The 20,803-nt window shown below is 35.4% G+C and overlaps 1 protein-coding gene across 1 annotated transcript; it reads right to left on the bottom strand.

Annotated features, from left to right (window-relative positions):
- Positions 1-7,604: 7,604 nt before the first annotated feature.
- Positions 7,605-20,563, bottom strand: LOC129230300 (uncharacterized). Its single transcript, XM_054864698.1, is given in 6 exon segments — positions 7,605-7,693; positions 7,696-7,973; positions 7,975-8,134; positions 8,137-8,406; positions 8,473-8,554; positions 20,513-20,563. Coding segments are annotated over 6 exon segments (930 nt in total).
- Positions 20,564-20,803: the final 240 nt, after the last annotated feature.

Below are 20,803 nucleotides of genomic sequence, written 5' to 3'. Positions count from 1 at the left end.
ATTCAAAGCAGCAATATTTTAATATTAAAAATTTTTTGACATAAATTAGGCAACACAATTCAATAAGCATATTTAAAACACACACACACACACAAAGAAACAAGCATCTAAATGTCAAAAGAGATATCCGATTCCATCTAAATATTATTTTTAAGCAGGGTTCGAAATTATCATATTTTCGAAAATATCCGATATTTTGATATATATCCGATATTTTCAACCAACACATACTAAAATCTTCAAAATAGTAAATACATATTCGAATCACTCTTTATTTTCTTATATTGTTATTGCAATATGTAGACTTAAAATTAAGGTTTCTTTTATTATTTATATCTAATATTTCATTTAACATTTTTATCAAGCATTAGCTGTTCTACTCATTTTTCTTCTGTTAGCTACTTTTACAGTTATATGATTTAGAAAAAAATAATATACATTACTCAGTGCAGAGTCAAAAGACATTTTTTCTCTGACCAATGTTTCATATTTAATTAGTCACTTTTAATAAGAAAACTTACATTAATAATAATTTTATGAATATTAAGTAAAAAAGGAATATTATTACTTTGTTGCATTAATACATCATAAAAAGATAGTACATAACTTTTTAGTTATTTTTAATAATAAATGAACAATGGTACAATTATTAATTTCAATTTACATTGAAAATATCGTAGTTAAAAAAATAAATATTAAAAATATCATGATATTTTCAAAATTTTTGTTGGTCCTAAAGAATGCTTTCGATTCCTAAAATAAGCATAGCATGCAACGTACACTGCACGTGTTACATTTTTAACTTACTTTTGAAATACAAAAATTAAAACTCAATATAATCAAGATGCAATGGAGGACAAATAAACTTAAAGAATGTTTAAATATTCACAGGGGACAAATAAAACTTTGATAAGAAAAAGCACTTACTGCACAACGGAGTTCACTCGAAATGCAAAGCATGTCGCACGTTGCGAACCTGAACATGAATAGCGCATATCAGGAAAGGGTCGCAGTTAAGGTCGCTTTCAAAGTGAGACACAATACGGAAAAGAGGTTGCCTGAAGAGACACATTGGCAGCGTATTAGCGCTAATGGGTTTCTTACCAGAAAGGACAAAAGAAAAAAGCATAAAAAAAGTATTTTATTATGTAAATTAATACAAATAATTCAAGAAATGCCAAAAAAAAAAAAAAAAAAAAGATTACTCACAGGTTTGTAGAAAATTGGTTGACCCGGTTGTAAACAGGCGTTGGAGGCATTATATTATTTTCCACTGAGGCTCTTTTTTTGTTTTTCAGCTTTCAGTGTTGAGCAAGAAAGCCCCCAATTCGCAACTCCAGAGCTTGAATACGCTACCTTGCGGTGATTAACAAAACAACTGAAAAAGGTAAAACATTCCGTTCCATGTGTTGCGCCATAAAAAATCAACTAACCAACCAACCGTTCCACGTGTTTTCTTTGGGGTAAATTAGAGACTTCAGACAGTTTGTGATGTAATGTAATTTCGAAGGAATAGAAAAGAAAGCTTCCCACAAACACGACGAAAAATAATTGTCAGAAGCTTAGAAGCTTCAAAGTAAGTTACAAGTTACGGCATTGGTTTGTTTTACCTTTTTCGTCCGCCATTACACATTGGCTGCAGCGCCCCCTTTAGTTTATTGGAGTTGCGAATGGGAGTTCACGGAGGTCGCTAAAAATTTCTTTATTCAATAGGTTTTGTGTGACGATTAGGCAAATTTGGGGACTTAACTAAAATTTTTAAATGACGGAAACTCTTTTTTTCATAGAGCCGCCGAGAGCCAAGGCGGACCTCTAGTTACTTTTGTGGCCGGACCCCTTTCCCGATAAATCTTATATGCAATTTATTCTAATTTGACTCTAGTCTCGTCCTCATTTTCCAACTAGGTTCAAATGGCCTCTCGCCGGGCCTGCTTTTTCATTACATGTTTATTATGTGTGTATAAAGCATACCCGTATGTTTTGTCATTCAGCAAGATTTGGAGTCTCATTCAGTAAATTCCGAATTTCTGACTTCTCAAATATGTAAGCTGGACGTGCCCCTGACCGGGGCTGCGGCGGGGTCACCCGTTGTTTCGAATATTTTTCCGGGGCAAAGCAAGGTAACTCAATGTAAATCATACCAAAAAGTAGCAAAACCATATGTCCACTTTTACATATATAAAAAGAACTAATTTTACAAAACTGTTTGATGTAAAGAGTTCAGAGTCCGGAGTCGCAGGCATTAATTTCAAGAGTCGGAGTCTCATTTTGTTCGCTCGAATTGAATTGATTTTGTAGCAATTCGGAGTAAGTCTTTCCAAAATCCACGGAGTCGAATTCGGAGTCAAAGCATTAATCATTTTTCCTCCGATACTCAACCCTGAGGGAAAAGATGGCGGAAGGCGATGATGACGCGTTTTTTGCTGCTCTCAAAAAACAGTGTATTTTGATCGATTTAGCCCTCCAATCCAAGTGTAATATGAATCAAAAGATGAGAGAGGAGGCCAGTCAGGCTCTAAGTGAGTTAAAATCTTCTATTTATAACAATTTTGCTAAAATTAAGTGTGATAAATTTGTCGAAGCTTGTAAAGAAAGTCTGAAAGAAGCTAATTCATTTCCGAAGAATTCCTACAGCAGCGTTGTGGCGCCACCTTTTAGCAATAACCAAAGCGAACTGCCAAGTAATAAACAATGTTGTTCTGTTCTGATTTTGCTTTTTTAATACTAGTACTTGAATGTTTATTCTTTTGATTTCAGAATATACTTACTTTTACTTTTTTAACTTATTCTTAAATAAAAAATATATATATAACAAAAAATCTTTTGACGCAGTATAGCCCTCAAGGGCTCTTGCGCCATAAAAACCAAACCAACCAACCAACTGTTCTGATTTCGGCTGAAAACTATAATTCTGACGATGTCAGAAAACTATTTAAGACTCAAGTCGATCCTAGAAGAGAGAAAATAGGGATTCGATTTGTAAAAGGAATTAGTGAAAATCGGATAATAGTCAATTGTGCTTCTGAGAAAGATAGAAATAAATTGATGTCAATTATTGATGAAAATCCGAAGTTCCAGAAGTCAATGGTTCCTAAGCGTAAAAACCCAGCGATGTTAATTAAAAATGTGCCAAAAAACGTTACCGATTCGGAAATTCTAGATGTCATTCGGGAGCAAAATCCTGAAATCATTGCTTCGGATGAGTGTTGGAAGGAATCTAGATTTCGTTTTGTTTTTAAGAAGTTTCAGTATGTGAGAAGTGTAGTGGTTGAACTACATCCGAAGATACGGAAAAAAATTATTGTTGTTGGATCCTTGAAAATAATGTGGAACATGTGCCGTACTGAAGATTTTGTTGCGATAAATCGGTGCTTCTTTTGTCTCGGGTATAATCACAAGTCTGGTGATTGTATCAATAAACTGTCTTGCTATTGCTGCGCCGGGGAACACAAAAGCGATGTCTGCCCGAATCGTGAAGTTCAGGATGTGTTAACTGCATTAGATACAACAAAAAACTCCATAGTGATGCTAAAAAAGTGGATGTCATGCACAAACCTTTTTCCCAAAGCTGCTCCTGCCATAACTTTATAAGAGGTCAAATAGCTAGTCGAATTGCCTATGGCAAAGTTTTCTTCTGGTCGTCTTGTTTTTGTTCAATTGAATTGGCACAAATCTAAAAAGGCTACGCAGCAGCTTATTTTGAATCTTTAAAATGATAATATTGATATTTCACTTGTGCTGGAGCCACACTGTTACAAAGGTAAACTTCCTGGTTTCGTACGAGTTCGATTGCGGCTATAGCGGGTATTTGAATTTGAAGTAGCTAAAATGTATAAGCTGAAAACTCACTACGTACAAATACAATTGATTTTTATTTGAGTTCTAAAATATTGCACACATTATACTTAACAAAAAGGTTAGGAATAAACTTAAAGTGATAGCAAGCAACTCGCTTGCGTGTCGCGACATGGTTTTATATCTTCTACGTGATGCACATCACGTAATGAAAAATTTACATAATCTGGCGTTGCCACATACTCCCCCTGCAGTCCGAAAGGCGTCATAATTGAAACCGGACTACAGGACGAGAGATTCTTCCAAACTTTGTGACAATATTTTTTAACGGTTCTGAACTTTGAAAGCTCAGAATCAAAAAAAGCGGGTTTGAGTCGATCTATTGAAACAGAAGATTTTTTTCCATCTATGTCCAGATGAAATACTTTATCATTTCTGGAAATTACTTTGTAAGGACCAACGTAAGGGGGCTCCTGAGGTTTACGCACACGATCAACTCGAATAAAGACATGAGTTGTAGTAGACAAGTCTTTAAACACAAATGTAGAATCTTTTACGTGACGAGAAGCTGGAGCAGGTCTAAGTTTTCTCATATGTTGCCGCAGGAGATCCACATAAACCAATGGAGGAATACGTGGATGGGAATCTGAAAAAAATTCTCCAGTAGTGTGAGAGGTTGACCATATACAAGCTCAGCAGGCGAAACACCAAGATCTTCTTTTACACTTGAACGGATCCCAAGCATGACGAATGGTAGGGAATCCAACCAATTTGACGAATGAGCCGTCAAAGAACTCTTTAAATGACGGTGAAAGCGCTCTACGAATCCATTCGCTTGAGGATGATAACTAGTAGTTTTAATTTGTTGAGTTCCCAGAAATTTGCAAAGGGAAGTGAAAAGATTACTTCGCAGGTTCGAGCCACGATCTGTAGTGAGAACGTGAGGAACTCCGAATCTAGAAACCCAACCTTCTATAAACGTTTTAGCTATGGTATCTGCAGTCTGGTTTTTTATAGGAAATGCTTCCGACCATCTGGAGTAACGGTCGATGCACGTAAGTAGATAGTAGTTTCCGTGAGCAGGTGTAAGCGGGCCAACGATGTCTAAATTAATATGATGAAATCTTGATAAAGGCAAAGGAAATGTGCCTAGAGCAGATTTTGTATGTCTTGTGATTTTAGCTTTTGGGGTTTCTGTTATTCTTCATTTTTGTTTTTCTCGGCATCCTTCCAAAAAAGTGAGTTTAAATTCTCTGTTGTATTTACTGTTTGTAAAGGTGTTCCCAACTCTGTATTTCGTCGGTCGGAGTAAGTTCGGTGGAATGGGTCAGCGCTGCAATTATGCTGAAATAAAATGCGAAAAATTATTTCTAGCCTGTCCAGTAGCAGCTTTACAGTCTTGTTCCTGTATCCTAAATCTACCGAGCAAGTTAGAAATAATTTTTCACATTCCATCTAAGCATTAATGCTGCTCTGGCCCATTCCTTCCAACTCTCCCTCAGTTTAAACGGAGATTTCTTTAAAGAGTACATCATAGTCTTGATTATATTTTTGACGCAGTTGACATTTTTTGAAGAAACTGCTATTATTCTGACGGGAATACCTTCCGTAACAAATTTTACACTTGGATAGTTGAATCGGGTAAAAAAAAGTTTGAGATCCGTATCCGCGGATCTTGACACTAATGATCCGTATCCGTATCCACGGATCTACTTTTTTAACTATCCGGCACATCACTAGACAAAACCTTCATCCGAATCATCACTGATGGTATTTAAATTGAATTGTTCAATTTCTTCATTTGAAAGCCATCTAAAGTTATTAATAGGAAGCTTTTGAACCATACTCCACCCGCACAAGTTATTTGCGTCACAATACATTATAAATTTTGAAGGTTGACTTGGATTAAAATTATCTAAATATTTATTGTTGGCACAACTATATCTTTTTACAATTGTACTAAAGCCACCCCTAACCCCTTTCTCAAAAAACAGGTACATGTCGGGATCAGTTAGTAGTTCTATTTCAACTTTAGTCATTTTTAAACACGCTTGCCAAGAAAATCCTGCGGCAGTGTACGTGTGGCAAGGGTCAATTTTGTAATGGTTTTTGTTGTGGTATTGCCCGAGTGTTTTTATGTTGAACGTATCCCAGATCTTAATGGCATATTCATAATCTTCAGCCGAAATTGGACTATGCGATAAATCATTATAAAATGTACTTTGAGGAGGGAGATGCCCCTCGTTAAACCTTTCCCAACTATCCATATAAGTGTATGGATAAATTCCTTTTTTTAAATTAGTTCAAACTTGTGTTTGTCGGGAGAAAAAACGCATGGTTATGTGAAATTTGTCTTTTGGCAAGTTAGTTAATGTATCTATTGAGGCATTTAAGAATTGCAGAGAATCAATAAACTGTAATTTTCCAAGAGAAAATGAAACATATTTTTGTATATTACATGGTATACAATAATATCCTTTGTTTTAAATTTTCCTATACTAATCATAATTATATGCTCGTCATATACACGTAAATTATGCATGACGACTGGTATTTTTTTACTGATTACATAACCCAAATTGCAAGAATTATGAGCCGCACCTCGATAGCTACCTGTCCCTTGGTGATCGTGATCACGTACTTTATCATTTAACAATTCATGACCACAAATATGACAATGTACTGCTTTTTGAAAATCAATTTCCTGTTCAGGCGTAATTTTCATCGGTTTGGGACTTTTTAAAATTTGATTTATCTTCTCCTCTTCCACAATAAGATTATTTCAAAATACCTCAACAGCATTTGGTCCTCTGTAAGTTACAGGTTTTGAAAGTGGTTTTCCATATGGATCAATTATAACATATGAAAACCCACAAGGTATATGATGACTTGTTACAGTAGTATGTGATTGATTTGGGGATCCTAAACATGTATCGGTTTTCATCAACAAGGACTCGAAATCCGCATAAATTACAAATGATGTTTTAAGTTGATATTTGTAATTTTCAAATTTAAGGTATTTATTTGCTTCATTAGGGTAAACAACTTTTTGTGCCCCGTGAATCTGACAAGCGACCACGACAGATGAAAATTTTGACCACGACAGATTTTACGTGCATCAGTCACCATTAGCATACACGGACGGTCTTCAACTGGTCAATATTACACCAGCAACTGCTTGGTTGTAAGTCCAACAAGTACCCGATCAGGCTACCTCAGATCAGGAAAGCTCAGTATTATTTCTTCCCAGATCGGAAAGCCACAAAATTATACTGGCAAAGAGCTTATACTATAATGAAACATCCCAGTTGAGCACCTCTCATTTCTCTTCAGTCTGAAATACACAAGAAGAGACTGGTTAACTCACTACTAAAGAATATCTAGAATACTTTTTCAAGCACTTGATATGCAAATTACCTAAAGATTATAATAAATGGAGAGACGTTTTCTCATCAATAAGATTGATACCGTAGAGAACCTTTTAAATCGGGGATAGTGATGGTCCCGAACATCCCGGGTAATTGATTCTCACTGTATTAATGTTAAAAAACTGCTTTACTACTCACTGTCATGTATTACTGATAATTCATCATTTGAGATATTTTTAACTAAACATAGAGTTACCATGAAAATTAGAAAAAATGTACAAAATACTGTTGCATCAAATTGAAGCAGTGACATAATTTGGATTAAATGATCAGTATAGAAAGTAAAAATATCACAACTTACCAAAATACACGCAAGTACTTTTTCCTTATTTAATTGACTAGACTTGTCTTGCATGCAGCACAACACCAAGAGCTTCTTTTTCAATACTTGATGCAAACTCTGTGAAAGGCTCTTTTGCAGGAGACACATTTTATCACTGTTCCAGATTTAGATCCTTCACATATGCATCATTTGCATCACAGAACTCTTGCTTTTTAGCGCAATGGACGATTTCAGGCAGAATGATAGTGAAAAAAAATTTCCTTAATTTTTCCTTTATTAAGGACCATTTCATTTCATCAAAAGTAACAACATCATAAACTAATGATTTCTCTGTATATGTTACAAAATAGCACGTATGAATTTCAGTAACACCCATCTGCCGCTGCAGTTGATCATAGTACAGGTGTTCTTCTTTTAACTGGCCAGATTCATTTAGAAAAAAATCTTTCTTATCAAGGTCGGAGAAACCTTTGAGTGTAAGGACACTTGATCTCCAACAAAGCGTCGGGGTGGCAATCGCAACTCATTATGTCATCAGGAGTCACAGCTAAAAAATTGGCACTTTTACAGACCCATAATCCAACAGATCTTATCATCAAATTCACATGCAACAGGCTCAAATGTTTTGAAAGAGCTCTAGAGCAACACGCTCCATAACCCCTCCCCATTTTAATGAAGCTACATTTGCAAGTAATTGATCATTTGTGTAGCCCATGACATCCATGAGGATGGAATCTGAGGTCTTGCTTCGTATAATGCGTCCAAAGTTGCTGGCTGTCAACCTGCCTCTTCGTTCAGCCATCCAGCCTTCACCATGCCCCACCGTAGCTAGTTTCACGTTTTCGATATCGTTGTCACACATATGACATAAGTAATGATAAGATTTTTTCCACTCAAAACCTGCAGAATGCGTTGGCAAGAAGTTAAATTTATTTCTTACATTCTCTGCAAATGTGTCTTTTTAACTAAATTCTTCGTTTAATCTTCTGACTACAGTTTCTTCATCATCAGATAAAACTTGAAGCATAGCAGCAGTAGGCAATGCTTTCTGCGAAGAAAATAACATTCTTGTTCATTAATTCAACAGCAAAAAATCATGTTTTAAAAAAAGATACTCTGAATTATATTTTAAGATAAGCAAATCTTCATGTAGTCGTAATACAGAACCATACATAGCTACCCAGTGGCAGAAACGCCGCAACACGGGGTCATTGTCACCGACAGTAAAGCCCTCTTGCAGAGTTTTTGTCTACAATAATAAAAACAATTTTTAAAAGTTGTCCGCAACTTTTGGACATTTCCCTCCTTTGTGGGCATACTTTGACTGGCCATTCAGGATAAATATAGTACCGTTTCGTTCTTTTTCTTTTTTGAGTGATATACTCAACAGGTCGCATATTGATGACATACAGGCTGCATGTTACACTCCAAATTTACGGCATCAAAACTTTATTCACAAATAAAAAAAGAATGTATGATGCCTACAACATTTGAAGTAAAAAGCTATAAATCATAATTATTATTAAATTATGCTGGTTTAATGTGTGACTAGTTTATTAAAATTGCACTCGAAATTTGCAGACAGTTTATGAAATTCTCAAAGCTTGTCGCAGACAGCTACAGAACGTTGTGCCACTGGGCATAGCTAGATAATATATACATTCACTGTTGTGCAGATACGTGCATCATCAGATAATTATTAATTAACATCAATATGAATCAAAATCTTCAAAATTTGCAGTCAAATTAATGAAAAGACTTCACTCTTTACTGTCATGAACAGGTGACTGAAAGAAACGGCATTTTCTTATTAAAAAGTTTATCTACTTACTGTATATTATCTTCATACCAGCAATTGGTTTTAAACTGTGAACACAGACACTTTAAATTTTTATTTCGCTATCAAACCAAACATAAGGAAAAAATAATACAGAAAGTTGAAAAATAGTCCAGAGATCAGTTAAACAGCAGAAAAAATTCATAGATTGAAATCACTTATAAAACATACTTAAGAAGAAGAAAGTTATCAAAATGCATTAAAATTAGTTGTTACGGGATTTTTATTTTTTATTTTTAAGTAATGGTTGAAATTGTTAAAAAATATATCTGCATACCTGCCAACATGTCTATTTGGAAAACATTACAATCTCCTGTAGAAAACCTTAAAACAAGAAACTTACAGTAGAACTCCAATTACTCGAATCAATTTCAAAATTTCGGACAAAAAATATCAACATTAATAAAATAGAATGACACTGAAACATACTGCTGTTCGCAAAATAAAAATTCTGTCTACGTGTGCCTTGCCCTTTTGTTAGCTTATTTGAAAACTCTGCTAAAAAAGTTTTTTCTCCCGATGCATGCAGTAATTAATCACCAAAGTAAACCCTTTTTTTTTTGCAACAATCCAAGTATCTGAAATATTGATTATCCAAATGGGGTCCACTCCTAATTGATTCAGATGATTGAAGTTTTATCATGCTTTCAGGGCTACGCTCGGAAAGAGGCACTGGTCGCACCGGTGCCACCTCAAGCGGTCAAAGCGGTTGCTCCCCTAAAATGTATTGGGACTGGATCGGTTCCAAACGCTTGCAACGGCACAGGTGCTTGTTTCTGAATGTACCCTAAATGATTATGAGACATTGAATATGAACTTGCTTTAATAACAACAGTACCCTTTTGTCAGTTTAACAGTTTGTTAAATGAAGACTGAACAATTTGAGGTTTCTGGGCAATTTCACACGAAACCGTGCAATATCAGTGTAGAACCTTACTACTGTACATTGTAAGGCCAAACAGTACAAGTTGGCAGGTAAGTATCTGTATAGATACTTACTTTCAAATTAACCTGAAGAGGTCCAAAACTTGCCTCACTAGCTGGGGGCTGGAACATTCTTCTTCGCATTAATTTTTCTTTTCTTTTCAGGCTTGCTGAACTGTATATTGACAGTTGGAGAAGGTTCAACCTGTAAAAATTGGTATGATACATAAAATTGATAATAATATAAAGTTTCTGAACAGGGGGCAATTTCAGCATGTGTAGCCATATTTACTTTAAATAGAAAACACTTTATGCAAAACTGCTTAACATGAAACATGTTTGGTCCATGAGTTAACTATCATTTATTAACTTCTTTGCTAATAATAAAGCTGAAAGTCTCTGCATCTCTGTGACGCGCATAGCGCCTATACCGTTCTGGCGATTTTCATGAAATTTAAAATAAAATTAATTTGTAGCATGGGAGTGTGCACCTCGAAGCGATTTTTCGAAAATTTGATTTTGTTCTTTTTCTATTCCAATTTAAAGAACATTTTCCCGAACAAAATTATCATAAGATGGACAAGTAAATTACCCAGTTATCATAACGTGGAACATGGGCCAGCCAATTGGCGAGAAATTCATCATACTTTTTTTCTAATTTACAGGCGAACCAAAAGACTTTTTAATTTTCTACTACGAGCAACGCCGTGCGAATACCACTAGTACACGATAAGAAGACGTCTGGTTAACATGAAACAATGATTGTAGTTTCCTGAGTTTTTCAGTAAAAAGGTTCCAATATATAAAACATAGCGGGAGGTTGACAGAAAAGCATTAAAACTTTTTTCGAAAATGCTACACCTCACTTTTTCTGATAAAACAGCTGCAAATGAGCCTGCTTATGTCCTAATTCACTGGACAGAAGAATAGTTAGAGATGAGGTGGTTTCAAGAAACGAAGATTTTTATTTTAGTTATAAAAATACTTAACATATTTCTTTTGCATTGATATTGTTGAACACTTTAAGATGTCACTTATTGTGATCGCACATTTTACCAATTTTAGAGGTTGTAGGGATAATAAACCTGAACAGAACTACTGAAAAGGATGAAAATAATATTTTAATAATTTTCTCAAACCCCCATCTCTTTACGAGTGATGAAATTCCCCCAAATCATTGTAGAAAGTTTTCCTCTGGACTGTCCCACAAGATGTTTACAACTAGGGTAGGTGGGGGTAAAACCCCGCGATTTACAGTTTCTATAAAATAATGATCAAGAAAGGATAGCTTTTCCCACCTTTTTTAATTAGGATCGTAGAACGGTGTGTTAACTATAACTCCACTGAATTCAAACTCTGTCTGATTTGTAATTATCCAGAAATAACCAATTTAGTTGAAAATGAAAATTGCGGGGTTTTTTTACCCCATTCAAGATGAATGAATAATAAGAGTGACTGCTTGATGAAAACATTTGACAACCCCTATAGTGTCATTGGTTTATTGTTATTCATCAGTATTCAACTCGAATATCTCATAAATTAAAACATGATTTTTTTACAAACTAGTACAAAAATGATTCCGTCTCCACAAGAGAAGAATCAGTTACGTGGGAAAATATGACAGCCGCATAATGAAAAATAACTTAATTGACTGAAGCTAAGCTATGTATAGTTGGTACGAACCTAACCTGGCTGCATAATGAAGGCTCCCTTGATTCTTACCACAGCATTACGACGCGACGCTGCCAGGTTAGTTTTACTACTGCAACGATAGGTACCTACGTAGCATACAGCTCACTCAGTTTAGTCTCTTAAAACATTTATTGTGTTGTTAAACCATGTTGTCCTGTGAGGTTACGACATTTTTAAAATTTATGTCTTCATTTACAATGAATGCCTTTGTGTCTCAGTAAATTTGCTGGCTACTGGAATATTTTTTAATAAAAAAAAACCTCTTACATAACCTTCTCCTTCTTCTTGGCATATTGGAGTTATCTTCGCCACATTGCGCATGGATCAGCTTTCGGTTTTTCCCAGCACTGTTACTCAAATTGGCTGGTTGGTTGTTTTGGTTTTTTTGGCGCAAGAGCCCTTGAGGGCTATACTGCGCCAAACGATTTTTTGTTATATATTTATTTTCTATTTAAGAATAAGTTTAAAAAGTAAAAGTAATTATATTCTGAAATAAAAAAATAAACATTCAAGTACTAATATTAAAGAAGGACAGCCTTAAAAACATATAAACGTTGAAGACATGTAAGGAAAAATGGATGAAACAATATCTTGAAAAATAAGAAAGGGACGAAATCACATAATGGTAAGACGAACACTAAATTAAAAAGGAGAATCCAATTTCCTGGAGGAAAGAGTATAAATTGCAATGGAGTGGGTCCCCCAGCAAGTCTTTCAAACATGGATTAAAGTCATTAAAATATTTAAAACGTATTTGATTAAAATTTGGGCAGTTGCATAAAATATGCAACACTGTCTGGTTGACGTTACATTTGATACAAATAGGAGCTGGTTCACGACATAAGAGGTGTTTATGGGTGAACCTGGTATGACCGATGCGAAGACGAGTTAATAAAACTTGTTTTCTCCTGGAAAGTTGCAATGATTTGAAACCTTTAGCCGATGGTTGGATCGAATGTAATTTATTTAGGGTTTCAAGATTCCATGTCTGCTGCCAATGTGTGTCAAGACATTCAGAAATTGCGTTTTTAATATCATTAAAAGGAACACTATCGTCGATCATGATGTTTGCGGTTTTGGCAGCTGCATCGGCTGCTTCATTGCCTGTAATGCCCACATGACCAGGGATCCAACAAAAGAGAACGTGAAAATTATTTTGAATAAGATTTTTGTACAAATGATATGATTCAATGACTATAGGGTGGCTGTTATTATTGCAGCGAGTTATGGCATCCACTGAACTTTTTGAGTCAGTGTATATTACCCATTTTTTGTGGTTGGACTGAGCTATTGATTTCAGAGATGCAAATATAGCTTTTATTTCAGCGGTAAATACTGAACAAGATGGGTTTAGTTTTTCTGCGGTGATCTGACTATTAATTATTGTGGAAAAGCCGACGTGATCGTTTGCTTTTGATCCGTCAGTAAAAATATCTTTATAACCAGAATATTTGTTTTTGATCTCATGAAAGATTTTTTGATAAACTGAATAGGCAGTAGTTTGCTTGCGGAATTTTGAGAAGTCGTTCATTCTAGAAAGTTTTACTTCGCACCATGGTTCAATTTATTTTTTTTTTTTTTTTTTGTGTTGACAGTTTTAAAATCTGGTAACTGTAAGCCTGATAGTACCCGACGCATTCGAATCCCGAATGTTGGTGTCATCGAAGGACGATTACGAAATAAAACAACATTAGATGGATTAAAAATATGGAGATGTACTGGATGATTAGTGGCAGGTTTTGTTTTAAAGTAAAAATTTAAAGAAAGTTGGAGACGTATATTGTTTAGAGATTGGTTCATGTGCTAGAATATGAGGGCTATTTATAGGTGAGGTTCGGAAGGCTCCTGTGCAGATGCGCTCGCGCCTGATTATGTATTGGATCTAGGGCTTTTAGATAGCTTTTCGCTGCAGAGCCATAAATTTGGCATCCATAATCAAGTTTTGAGCGTATGAGAGCCCTATAGACTCTTAAGAGAGACTCTGTATCAGCACCCCAGGAAGTGTTTGCTAACACTCTAAGTATATTTAATTTCAATAAGCATTTTTTTTCTTCTTGAATGTGCGGTATAAATTTAAGTTTTTTATCAAGTGTGAAACCAAGGAATTTTCCTTGATCTTTTACAGCTATTGGTTGATTATTGAGGAAAAGATTTGGATCAGGATGAATGCCTCTTTTACGGCAGAAATGAATACAGAATGTTTTTTGAGCAGAGAAAGTGAAGCCATTTTCTTCCGCCCATTGTGATACTTTATTTATAGCTATTTGAAGTTGTCTTTCAATGATACTCATGTTCGATGAAGAGAAAGAAATTTGAAAGTCATCAACGAACATGGTACCCTTGACAGCGGGAGGCAGTTGTTCGATTAAGTTGTTGATTGCTATTACAAAAAGAGTTACGCTTAGTACACTTCCCTGGAGAACTCCTTCTTCTTGAAAGAAGTTATCTGACAGAACAGACTTGACACGTACGCGAAAAGTTCGATCCCTTAGAAAATTATAGAGAAAGATGTGTAGATTACCTCGTAACCCATACTCGTGCAGGGTTTTGAGGATGCCATATCTCCAAGTACGGTCATATGCTTTTTCAATATCGAAAAATACGCTCACATGATGTTTTCGTTTGAGAAATGCTTCTCTTACTGATGTTTCGAGAAGGAGTAAGTTGTCTATTGTGCATCTGCCTCGCCTAAATCCACTTTGCTATGAGGATATCAGATGTTGTGACTCCAGACTCTGCATCAGTCTGGCGTTGACCATCCGTTCCATGACTTTGCAAAGGCAACTAGTGAGAGCTATATGTCTATAGCTCTCAGGTTTATCAGATTGTTTACTTGGTTTGAGGATAGGAATTACTATTGCTTGACTCCACGATTTTGGGAATCTATATTCAAAATAAATTCTATTGAAAAGCTGCAGAATATTTTCCAATGAAGACCGGCTAAGATTTTTTAACATGCTATTGTGAATTTCATCTGGGCCTGGTGATGTGTTTTTTGATTTTTGTAAGGCAGTATTTAGTTCGTTATAGGTAAATTTTTCATTGTAATGAATAGAAATGTTTGAATTAAAATCTAGAACTCTTTGTTCTTTATGTAATTTAATAGTCAAGAATTTAAAACAACAGCTATTTGCATTGGAGACTTCTGCTAAATGAGTCCCTATGCAGTTAGCCACCTCTTTGTGATCAGATAAAATATAGCCGTTTTCTTCTAGAATGGGAGCACAAGATGTATTGTAGTTGCCAGCGATGTTTTTTATTTTACACCATACAGTCTTGGATGGGGTGGACGTCGTGATTGTGCTGACATAGGCCTGCCACGACTCCCGCTGGCTCTTTCGTCGAATCCTTCGAGCTTCAGCACGAGCTCGTTTAAGTGCCACGAGATTTTGTGGGGTTGGATAACGACGAAATGTGTTCCATGCCTTTTTTTGTTTCTTGTGAGCCTTCTGACAATCAAGGTTCCACCAAGGCTTAGGAAACTTGATCCTGCCTTTGGTGGTTTTTGGTATAGCAGCGTTAGCTGCGTTTAAGATAAAGTCGGTTACTCGCTTTGCCACTACATCAATATCAATATTAGTCACGTCTTCCGATGTTATTTCTGCCAAATGGGTAAATGCTGCCCAATCAGCTCGATCAATGCGAAGACGGCCTTGCTGATAGCTGCATCACTTAATCGCACACCGCGTCCGGTAACAACGGCAAACTATTCATTCAGGGCTTCCTAAACATCTGTATCCTTGCCTTCACGCTTCCGTTTTTGAGAAGATCCTCGTCGTTTTTCACGTAGTGCCCATTCTTCTCGCAGCTCTTTCTCCTGTTTCATTAATCGTACAATTGTTGTCGTACCTAAGCCGATGATTTTCGCCAACTGACGCTGACTACTATTCGGCGGATTTTTCTTAATCTGATCTAAGAAATCAATTTTCTCAGCTAATGTTAAATCCCTACGTGACATTATCACTACATAAACAAACCTTTTTCTCCCCTTTAACAACGTGTTGAGAACGATACGATTTCAGTTACGTAATTTTCGATCGATATCAATTCAAGTCAATAAGCAGAAGGAAATAAAAACAAAAGTGAAAAATTCTAAACAGTACTTAACAGTTACTAAAAATTCCAACATAATAAAATTACATGTTTTACAATTATAGCATTTCATTGAAATTATTTTCTTTATTATACGTGTTAACTAAAATCAAGAAATGAAAAATTTCACTGAACTTTGACCTTTGCTGAAATAGTGCCGCCATCTGGCTGAAATTTGATAAAACAAATGTATTTGATAAATCACTGGACTTTACTGAAATTTACAAGAACTATTAATTTTAATGAAATAGTATTTACTAAGTTTGCTGACCAAATTCGCTCTATACGCACAATTTCTAGTTTTTTCCTCTCATTTCTTCTCAGTTTTTTTTTTTTTTTTTTTTTGGTCCAATTAAGCGGATTTTTGGTCCCAATAAGCGAATTATTTTAGGCTTATGTCGGAAGATAAATATACAGTTTCAATAATTGTGAAAACTAATTTTTTCAAGTTCATACAAATCAAATAGTGGCTGTCCACTAAAAAATATTTTCATCGCAACGTAACAGTCATACACTCATGACGTCGTTGCGATGGATGTGACATTTGCAACCCTCGCATTTTAAATGCGCGTTAAGACATTCGGTGATTTCATCACGGAGGCACTGATCAATTTTTTCAAAGCACTCTTCTCGAGTATCTGGAACACTGTTTGTTTCCTTTTACTGCGAATTGAACATGCTTCTTAAAACTGATGAAAAAACAACATTTTTTATTTTTTCTTCAATTTCCTGGTTTTTTTCCTTTAAATGTTTACAAACTTCTTCATTCAGTGTAAGTATATCACTCGAAAGCTGAAAATAAGATTTCGATGTTTTTTCTAGTTTTTGTTGCTTGCAGACACCGTCGGAACACAATACAAAAACATCGTTAGCGGCTACGAAGCTGCTTTCACTGTAAATGCAGTTAAAATTCCATATTTTTTCACAAAAGTCGACCCACCCACAAGAGGTAAAATTAATACAGGATCCACTCATTGTATCCTCTAGTTGAATAAAAAGATCGCCATTCTTCTCTAATATGAGATTTATGTATATTCCAAAGTGTAAATTATATACTGAAAATTGCTTTTTTTCGAAGTCAGAAGAATTATTTGGAAGGAAGTCATTTATCCACTCATCCGTGGATAATTCCTCACAACTTTGAATAGGTGCTGGCTCCACAGGTGTTGAGGCTTCAGGTGTATGTTCGAACAAAGCCTCGGGAGGGGTTGAAATCAGCAGGATGTCGGCTAAATGTGTAGGAGAGGAGAGTTGGTCATCTAACGGAATTGTCTCGTCGAGGTGTCTGTTGGTGGGAGATCCGTCTCTTGAAATTTCAGTCGTGATTCCTCCAATTGTTGGGGTGATGATGTTGAGCTCACAGAAGATGTTGGGGTCGAGGTCTCCAGAGGCGCAGGAACTCGTATCTCTTCTTGTAGTCTAGTGCGTTTAGGCTTAGGCTCCGAATCGAAGTAAGCTACAATTTTCCGGAACGTAATGCTGATTCTGGGACTTGTAACACTTTGAGTCAGGTGCTATACCATGGGTATAGTACTGGTTAGTTGGAGGGAGCATTATATATAAACTTCCATGTGTAGATTCAATGCTCCGTGTGCGACACTTTCCGGTTGAAGTCTACTTTTCGGCTAGATCCAAAGCTAAGGCATACAATAGGGGACCCAAATTCTATATCTTTCTCGTTGTCTTTGTGTTGACCTATTCCACTCGTTCCGTCTGGATAATAGTTCAACAACGCAAAGTTATATTTGTATCCTGAAGCACATTCAACATCGTGTTTTACTTCAAGTATCGGGGAAGTCCATGGAGTAGCTGGAACTTTTATCCCTGAAAATGCATATCCCTGATATGCTCCTTCGTCTCCGAAAGCAAATATTTTACGCTTAGGAGTGAATATTCTCCCACACACTGTAACACTTTTTTCTTGAAAGTCTAACTGAGATAGTTCGTTAAATATCGAATCCGATTTTTCAGCATGATAAAAATGTTCGTAGAATATCAGGTGCAAATTATTCTCTTTCAACGATGGGAACAAATTCGTTTAATAGTAGTCCACAAAAGAACAAGTTCGAATGAAAGAGAAAAAAAAGCAAGGTCTTAACACCACGAAGCTTCTCACTTAATTGCATTTCCCTTTTGCAGGAACCCTCCGTGTAACCAACGTTATCTTATCTCATGAATCACAACTACTATCCTGTTTGGTGAAAAATTTGATTGTTTATCAGTTGGTTAAGATGAGATCACCTTTTTGCTCTGACTCTAATTATACATACGTAATTTTCAAGGGTGTTTGAAGAAATAATAGCAAAACATTTTGGTTCATATGAACACCACTATGTAAATTATTTTAATGTATATACATCACGTTTAATTTATTTCCTTATTGTATGGTAAAATAATTTCTTTTAATATCATTGAATTATATTATTTTTATTACAAAAAGTAAAAGACTCGCACTGAAAAGAGAGGGGCTGAGAATGTTGACACGGTCACCTGACAAGTCGTGAATCATCTCGTATCTTGAAAGAGAGGGGTTGAGAATGTTGAAACATTCACCTGACAAATCATGAATCACTTCGTGATCATGGGGTATTCGGAGAGATCAGTTTGAAGTATTGTGCTGCGAGAGAAACGATGGGATACTAATGATTTCTTGAAGAGGTAAGATCCTTATTTATATTTTTGATGTAATTAATTTCAAACTCTAACCGTAAAATTAGGTACACTCACACATTTTTCTTAAAAGAATTCGCTAAATACTTATTGTTGTTTTTTTAATTCCGAGATCGTCTTGGATTGGAAGGTGTTAAAAAATTAATTTGGAATCCACGGACTCAAATTTGGATTATTCTCAGAAGATGGATGAGGTAAATATTTTCGTTATTCTTCCATATTCATGCTTTGAGATTTGATTCAAATTTTAGTTTTATATTGCTGCTTTACTTTTTTTAAATAGAAGTTAAAATCATTTAAATAATTAATAAAAGTTTGAACAGGTCTGTTCTTTTTTTATATTTTTTGTTTACCAATGTTGAATAGCCATTATCACCAGCAACTACAGAGGCTGTTTTAGAATTTTCTGAAATTTCAAATCAGTTTTTTAGAGATGTTGATAGAGATATTTCAGAAGAAGGGTTTTCTGCTGCTACCGATAAAAGATATAAGGATGGATCCCCATGAGTGTCTTGCGATTGCGGGTCCCTGAATGTCGGTAAGCAAGTTATCCATAGTATTTTTCCAAACTTATACATTTAAATAATCAATCTTAAAGTCAACTCTTAATTGATAAGTACAACGTTACTTTACCATTGTATTTTTTCAAACTTAAACATTTTAATTATTTGTAATGTCATTGCTCAATTGATAAGTAGAAAGTTACATCACTTTATGCGACATAACATATAGGTTTTTTATAAGATTAACTATTTGTGTTGCATAAAACTTCCCTTTTCTCTGTTACTTGACATTTAATATTAGGATTTACTACTTGTTAGAATTAATAATCAGGTTCAATTTTTGATTAATGAGATTGATGTATTCTACAAACTTGACCGATTTCGACGGTTAATAATTTGCATACTGCTCATAAAATGGAGGCGCTTAATATAATAGCAAAATAATCAAAGTTAAAATATCAATTCATCATAGTTACTGTTACTTTTTTTTAAATGAAAACGATTTAATAAATACTGTGAAGAATTAGTTCCTTATTATCATACTTCTCCTTTTTTAGAAAGATGCACCGTTTGAATTGGAAAATCGAGGGACTTTATCTAATGTGCCGAAAAACAGTAAGCGTTTAAGCTATGAAATCAGTGGTAAGAACTTCAACTTGAAATGCAACTTAACGAGACATCAAAAAACTGTCCATAACAAATCATCTTTACACTCAGCTTGTAAACATTGTTTAAAACGCTTTGGACGCACTGATCACTTAAAAATTCATGAAGAAAAATGTAATGCTCAAATTCGAAAGGGTAAAAGTGGGAAAAAAAGACCTGCAACTCAAAAAAATTCAAGTTTGCCTAGAAATAAAAAAACATGTAAACCAAGAGTAAAACATATAAAAACTAGCGCATGCACAGAAAAATTTGGAAACGCATTAAGTACATATGTAATACATCCAACAGAAGTTACGGAAGGTGATTTAAAACTTTTTCTCGAGGTTATTAAATCTGAAATGTCAAATAAATTCCTGAATTTCATCGCAAAAGCGCATTAAAGTGGCATGCAATTGTACATGTTAAATTTCGCAGAGCGTTAACTGCAACTGAATACGAATATTGTGAGGCATATTTTAGGAGCAACTGCGTGATATTTCTCGTCTAGGAAGACCTCGAAAAGCAGATAGATAAGAGTGTTGTTAAAATGTTAGAATCTTTTGAATCCTTTGAAGGACTTAAGAGTGGGTGGGTAGTCGATAAGATGTTAAAACTCAACGTAAAAATCGGACCACAACACTACCTGCACTTCGTCAGCAGTCCTTCTGCCAGGCGGTTGACCTCCGTCACCCATCTCTGGCAGGAATCTGCATTGATAACGCTGCCTTTCTGAAACATCAGATCGCTGAGCCTCTGAACGTAGTGCTCAGCCTCATCTGAGAAGCCACGAAGCTGCGTGTATGCATGAATTTTGAAGTCTGATAATAGACAGACTTCCAGGTTTGAAATTATAATCCCATCAGAGGGGCAGTATATGAAGTAACAGGCGGGTCCGCGCTATGCGCTGCCGCATCGTCAAGCACAATAGACATTC

The sequence above is a fragment of the Uloborus diversus genome, chromosome 9 (genome assembly GCF_026930045.1).
Source record: "Uloborus diversus isolate 005 chromosome 9, Udiv.v.3.1, whole genome shotgun sequence".
Taxonomy (NCBI): Eukaryota; Metazoa; Arthropoda; class Arachnida; order Araneae; family Uloboridae; genus Uloborus; species Uloborus diversus.
Note: the sequence above shows the minus strand (reverse complement) of the source record. Positions and strands in the feature narration are given on the sequence as shown.